General features: G+C 33.3%; 1 protein-coding gene across 1 annotated transcript; it reads right to left on the reverse strand.

Moving 5' to 3' along the window:
- Positions 1 to 3,514: 3,514 nt before the first annotated feature.
- On the reverse strand, positions 3,515 to 4,321 carry LOC100255225 (21 kDa protein). The gene has a single exon (XM_002263992.5). It carries the CDS (start codon positions 4,266 to 4,268, stop codon positions 3,663 to 3,665), a length of 606 nt encoding a protein of 201 aa, XP_002264028.1. The 5' UTR covers positions 4,269 to 4,321; the 3' UTR covers positions 3,515 to 3,662.
- Positions 4,322 to 7,122: the final 2,801 nt, after the last annotated feature.

The raw sequence follows: 7,122 nt of genomic DNA on the forward strand, positions 1-7,122 counted from the left end.
AAAAATAAATTACACCTTGAGGACTTATAGAAGGATTGAAATTCCACATGGGAAATTGAGGAGAGTAAGAAAATGAGGTAAAATTAGGAATTCCTAGGTGACTCCTTTACAAAAAAAAAAAAAAATCAATTAGATCAACACCAACTTTGTTCTACAAGATGTTTCAAAATTTGGTTGCAACTTAGGAAATTAATGTGAGAATCTATAGCCCGATAGACTCTGTTTCTTAGACCATGTAGAAGGATGCTGCTGTGTCAAGCTCCTCTGGGTGGAAAAGACTCATCCTCGAATCTAGATTACTGTTACTAGCATGAAAAGGAGAAAGATTAGAAAGATTGAAAGTAGGTGAAACTGCATAATTATCAAGAAGCTCAATTTTGTATGCATTTTCACCGATTCGTAGGAGTAATTTGAATGGATTATCGACCTCTGGTTTGATCTTAACATACTTTCCAGGTGGAAAACGTTCTTTGCCAAGATGAACCCATACAATCTCCTTCCTTAAACTCAACATGTCTTTCATGCTTGTTAGCCCTCCTCTTATACTTCTCATTTTGCCTGTGAATCTTGTCCTAAACTTGTCTGAAGCTTTCTAATGCTTTGTGCCCTTTCTTTAGTATCCCCATTGAAATGGTGAGTAGTTGGAGGAGGAGCTGAATCCAAAGGACTTATAGGATTTTTACCATAAACTACTTTAAAAGGACTACAACCAGTAGTCTGAATAGTAGACCGATAGTAAATGAATTCAATATGAGCCAAAGCAAGATCCCATTTTTTGAACATCCTTCCCTACATAACATCTTAAGAGATTCCCCTTCATCAGCATAAGTAATTTCGTCTTCTTTACTCGGAATGGCATAGTCATTTTGAGAGTTTGTATGACCTCCTCATCACTATCTTCTTCCACCAGGGTGACAATTCTATGATTAGGATATTCTGAAGTAATATGTCCGTATCCATGACACTTAAACATTAATGAGAACTAGCTTTCGACGAGGTCTATTGCTAGTTAAAACCAGCTCCACCATCACTCTTCGAAGTTATTTTAGATGTGGGTTTCAAAGCTGGATTGGCTTTGCATTAGAGATATGTCCTCGGCTAGAAGTTTCATCTTAACCCTTTACTTCCTTTTGTTGCTTTTCCACTTTAAGAGCAAGCTTGCACACATCACCATAAGTCTAGTAAAGCAGTAGTATTTAAACAACATTACCAATTTTATGCTTCAAACATCCAAGGAAATTAGCTCTGGTTTGTTCTTCAGGTTCAATAAGATCACATTTCATCATGAAATAGTTAAACTCTGCTATATATTCTTCCACAGATAACTCTTTCTAATTGAAGTTGATAAGCTTAAGGAATACATATTGTCGATAAATGTCTGGCAAATATTTTCTCTTAAGTTCTTTTTTTCATCTTTTCCCAAGTCGTAATTCTTCCCCTTTCTTCACAAGCCCTCTGCTTAATTTTTAAGATTTTCCAACGATAAAGAGGCATACTTTTTCAACTTGATAGCAATAAGTTTCATCCTATGAATTGAACCATTGAAACTTCTTTATAGTTAAACACTCGTTCCATAGAGAGAAGTCAATCAATAAACTTATCTGGCTCCCTTTTTGTCTTCAAATTTTGGGATATGAACTTAAAAAATCAAAGTCTCTTAGAACATTGTAATTCCTTTGTACACGAGGAGGGGAGACTTCTTTTGAATGTTGGCTTGGATCTCTGAAATGGATTGATGTCTTCATTTTTACTGCTAGGAGCCTCATGCTTTGTATTGTGATGGGATTCATTGCACCCAAGAATCTCATAACATTCTAAACGTTATTGCAACTGTTGCACTTGTCCCCTTAATTCTTCTACCTTAATGCAACGAACATATCACGAGAAAGGCATTTTTCTTCAATATATATTTTGTGCGCGACGATGATGACTAGCGGTGAGAACTTCTGACCTATGCTCTGAAACCAAATTAGTATCAGAAATTTGGAGAAAACAGAGGATAAGATTACAATGAACTCTCAAGGGATACATAAATCACTACCATTTGAGTTCAGTGGAAACTTGAAACTCACCACTCAATGGAATCCACCAAAGAAATACAAATTTCTTTGAGAAAAGTACTCTCAATTGAACAACAGATACCAACTTTGTTCGAAAAGTTGTTTCAAAATCTGGTTCTAATTTGGCTGAAGCTTTGGAAATTAATGCGAGAGCCTTTAGCCCATCGGACTTTGCTTCTTGGACGATGTAGAAGGGCACTGCTGTGTCAACTAGACAGCAATATCTTTAGATTTTCCTTTTGTTTTTTTCCTCCCAAGGAGCTCAAAATATCTGAGGCCGAGTAACCACTATAATCTACTCCTCCGAGGGACAGATATACTCAAATGCTTATTTGGCAATGTTAGAAAGCAGTCATAAAAAATTATTTTTTGTGGAATATTTTTAAAATATTTTTTAATTATTTAAAAAAAAAACAAAATTCTATTTGAGAATGTAAATATGAAAAAAATAGTTTTAAAATTTATTCATAATTAAAATATTGTACATTTAATTATAACACAAAAGTTTATAAAGTATTCTTTTGTGTTATAATTAAATGTACAATATTTTAAAACAATTGTTCAAACCTTTCTGTTTTTTTCTCTTCTATGCCTAGCACTCTCCCCGCCCACCCATTATGACAGAATTTCCACAACCAATTAAAATTTTGTCTTTAAATTTAAAAAAGGAGAAATCATTAAGCTTTGTTTCGGTCATGGGAATAATATATATATATATATATATTGAAATAAATCATTTTCTTGTTAGATTGTTATAGAGAGAAACGAGAGAAAAACCAGTAACTTTAAATGTAGAGTACTTTGGTTAGGGATAACTAGCTTGTGTTCCTAGTGCATGGTCCACTAAAGGCATGGTCATGTAGGGACATATAAATACTTCTTTAAAATGCAATAATTTATAGAAGAAGTATTATCAAATATTTTAGAATTAATTTCAGTCATCAAAAATCAATAGTTGAATGCCTTAAAAGTAAAGCTATTATTTTATTATTTTATTATTTTTATGGTGGTATCATAGCTACTGAAATTTCCAAAGTTTCTGATTTAATTTGTTTCACCCAAGGGATAAACTTGCTTGCCCAACCATTTGTTGGGGGTTCGACTCCCTCAAGTGGCAGAGAAACAGGTCATTTTTGAGCTTTGACCGCCATATATGAGTTGGAAATATCTTACACGATATTTTAATAACTGGTTTCACCTTGATTTTGGTTTAGACCTTAGTAGGATATAGTGGGGCTCACAATGATGCCTTTCTAAACATCCAACATGTCTGACTGGTCAAGAATGGCCATACTGTGGAAGAAAAGTGGCTACGTCACTAGCTTTTGTTGTCCTACTTCACCTTAATTATTCAATTGACAATTAATTGGAAGATTCACTTATAAGTGTCACATCTTCTATCGACTCTTGTGACTTTGTTTTCCTTTTTCATGCTTCAAATTTGAACACCAAGATAATCACCAATTCTACTATAATATAAAGCAATTGACCCATAATACAACTGATCCACACCTAGTAGCATTCCACATTTCTTGCAGCAAGGCATATAGGATTAATTAGAACCCCAGTTGAACCTTAGCCGCTTAGAAACACCTGAGTTGGCTAATTGTGAAGGGAAGCATAACTATTGATCAAACCCAAGGCGTTGCTAGTCATATGCGCCATGTTAACTACACGAGCCCTCACGGTGGTTTTTAGATTCCCATTCATGGCGTTTCCGGCGAACCCATCAGTGCATGTGTCCTCATCCGTCAGGGCAGCACTAACCCATGTTTGTATGTCATTCATCATGAGCCCAAAATTGGAGCCTTTTATTTGGGTCATCTCCCCCATTGCTTTTCGAAGCTGATCTACTGAGTCGCTCAACTCTTCCACACAGTCGTGCATGGCTGCAACTTCTCTAGGCTTTAGGCCATGACTTTGCACCATCTTTGACATCAGGGATGATGTAGATCGTGCGGTTGAAAGGGTCACAGCAAGGGCTGTGTCTGCTAGAAGCTTTGGGCTGGTTTGGATTACACTGGCATGAGCTGAGAGGGAGGTGTAGCAAAGTTTGGGATAAGTGGTTGTACCACAAGATGTTCGGATGAACTCGGTGCTGGCTTTCTCTGCAGCAGGCCTGGCTGCTGAGCTTAAGTTTGCACAGGAAGTGAAGGAAAGAAAAATGATAAGAGCTGCAAGGAAATGGCTAGAAAATGAGCCTTCCATGTCTCTCTTAGTCACTTGCAAAGAAGCTTGGAGGTTAGCGATGAGACTGGGAAATAGAAGGGTCTTCCTTTTATAGACGAACCACAAAATATCCATTGTGGGTAAAGTTAACAAGAAATTGAAGGGGCCAACTCCACAGTATGAAAGATATTTCTTTCACACCACCACTTGGCAGAGGTCCCACGAACATGCACCTAGTCCAGAGGTCACGATAGATGGGTTAAATATTAATGTTGACAGCTGAAGTTCATGGGTTCCCTTAATCCAGAATACTACGACTATTACTTGGCTCAAAAGGGGTCACTCCATTATTCACCTTAGATGGTCAATCCGAGAATGGAAGTTGATCTGATGGATGGGAGATTTTCATGGTCAATCTTTGGGTCCAATATCAGTTTCAAAATTATTAATTTCTTCCAAAATTTTAGGTCACAAAAATAATGAGTGAAGATGGTTCCTAATATGAGTTCCATATGTCCTACCTACCGGCATATTAAGTTCCGTTAGAAAATTTGGTAATAAAATTTAAGTTCCACTATGTTAGGTTTTGCGAATCAAAACTTACTAAAAGATATGAACACCTTCCAAGTATTAATTTCCTTGAAATGGCTTCAAAACTACATTAATGAAGTTGTTAATATTAATGCATAAAAAATAATTGATATGTTGGACAAGAAAGGGGAAGATAAGGTTGCTGAACATGCTTTGAATCAATATCTCGAATTCTATACACTCTTTGCTTTCATGTGGGGGACCTCAAAGGGTAAGAGCCATCCAACCATGGCCAACTTGGTCTCACCAGTGGGTTCATTGCATTACAATCCCACTTGTCAACTGGGCCAAATTTTTAATTGAAAAAAATCAAATCAAATTAAAGGAAACCCACGTCACAAATTAAAAATATCTAAAACTTCCTACTTTTTTTTTTGTACAGGTCTTAGGTGGAACTAGATGACAAAGCATGTTAAAATTCTAAAAGGATAAGAGCAGTGACATGGCAAACGAAGGAAAAAGGGTGGGGTAAAATTTAGGAAAAAATAAATTTGCTGGCCCAACATATATGGTAATTTTGCATGTAAGTTGTAAGAAACTTAGGAAAATTAAATGAAATTAGTTATTAGTGCTAATTAAATTGAAATGCCAAAAGTAGAGATTATGACAAAAAGTGAAAATATATTGGGTTAACTCGATCTATCTATTTGTTTGAATTAAATTTAATTGCACAAGTGGTTAATACCGAAAAATATTTAGGCTACGCTTGATTGGTTGGATAGGATATCCAATGAAATATGTTATGTTATACTTATATTTAGTTTATAGCATGAATAACATATATATATATATATATATATATATATATATATATATATATATATATATATATATATATATATTTCAATGTTTAAAATAAAAAAAATGATATTATATTATAATATTTTTTATTTAAAAAAATCTAAAATTTTCTCTTATGTTTAATAATATTTATGATTAAAATATGTAAACTTTATAAATAATTTTTTTTATATTATGTTATTCAATATATAAATATTTATATACACACACATATATTAATATTATTTTATAAATATTTTTTAGTTTTTCTTTTTAAACACAAAATTAATTTTATAATAAAAAAATTATTTTACAAAATAAGTAATATAAAAATATAAAAAATTGAAAAATAATATATTTATAATATATGAGATATGTGTATCACACATCTTAGTTTGAGATTAACATATCTTATATAGAAAATATATAAAAAAAGAAGGTGGATAATATATCCCACTACTAATCCTATCTCATGTTTGGTTAAGTAGAGAATAAAATAAGTGATGAAATAACTTATCCTATCTCACCAATCAAACATAGGATATAATATGATATCCTCTCTTTTATCCTATCACATACTATATCCGATCAACTAAATATAACCTTAAGGAAAGAACTTTTTACACCGTTGATTATATTTGAGTTAAAAATATGACTACTTAAAAGTTTTTAAGATACCAGATGGTAGCTTTTACTTCAAGAGCTTGAGATGCCATAGTTTTGTAAAGGAGATTTTATTTGTACTACAACATTTTTTCATCAACCATCGTTTTTTTTTTTTTTAATATAAATAAAAATGGATATTGTTAAATTATAAAAATGACTCACGATTTTTATCTCATGTAAATCCTAACATTAATTCTATCCTTCTCCCTCTTTTTCTTCCTCACCACCTTTGTCCCATTTCATTTTTTTCCTTTTTCCAACCACTGTATCATCTTTGCCACAATTTAAACCAAAAAGAAAAAGGAAAAAGGGAGAGGGAGCAACTTCCTAACTCAACATCGCAATAATCTTCCTTGGATTGTTATTTTTCTTTTTCTTTTTCTTTTAAAAGAGTGAGTCGTGTCTATGAACATGGTTGGCTATAGGTTGTAATGAACACAAGGGTAGGCCTCGATATGATGATTGGTGTTGGGATAAGTGGTGATGGTTCGAGAAATTTATATAGGGCTATGTTGAGTATGCAAAAGCTTTGATACTACTTGTTGGGAAAAATCACAACATTCAAATGCAATAGAGAAAAATCAAATAAAATAAAGAAAACAAACTATTTATGTGGTTCAGTGTAATCACTTACATCCATGGGAAAGGGAGATCAAATTTATTATTATTTAAATTTATTATTACCTTCAAGATTACACACTTCAAACTCTCAACCTTTCTCTACCCAAAACCAAATACACCCTATACCTATCTTTGTTCACTCTTTTCTTACCTTTTTTCTTTTTTCTCTTTTTCTCTTTCTTTTTCAATCTAATATAAAACCACATATGTATAGAGCCCTATGTGTTCACCCTAA

Source organism: Vitis vinifera, chromosome 16, assembly GCF_030704535.1.
Source record: "Vitis vinifera cultivar Pinot Noir 40024 chromosome 16, ASM3070453v1".
Classification (NCBI taxonomy): Eukaryota; Viridiplantae; Streptophyta; class Magnoliopsida; order Vitales; family Vitaceae; genus Vitis; species Vitis vinifera.

What these genes read in the sequence shown, in the direction of transcription:
- LOC100255225 (XM_002263992.5), bottom strand. Translation starts at nt 4,268, where the DNA reads ATGGAAGGCTCATTTTCTAGCCATTTCCTTGCAGCTCTTATCATTTTT.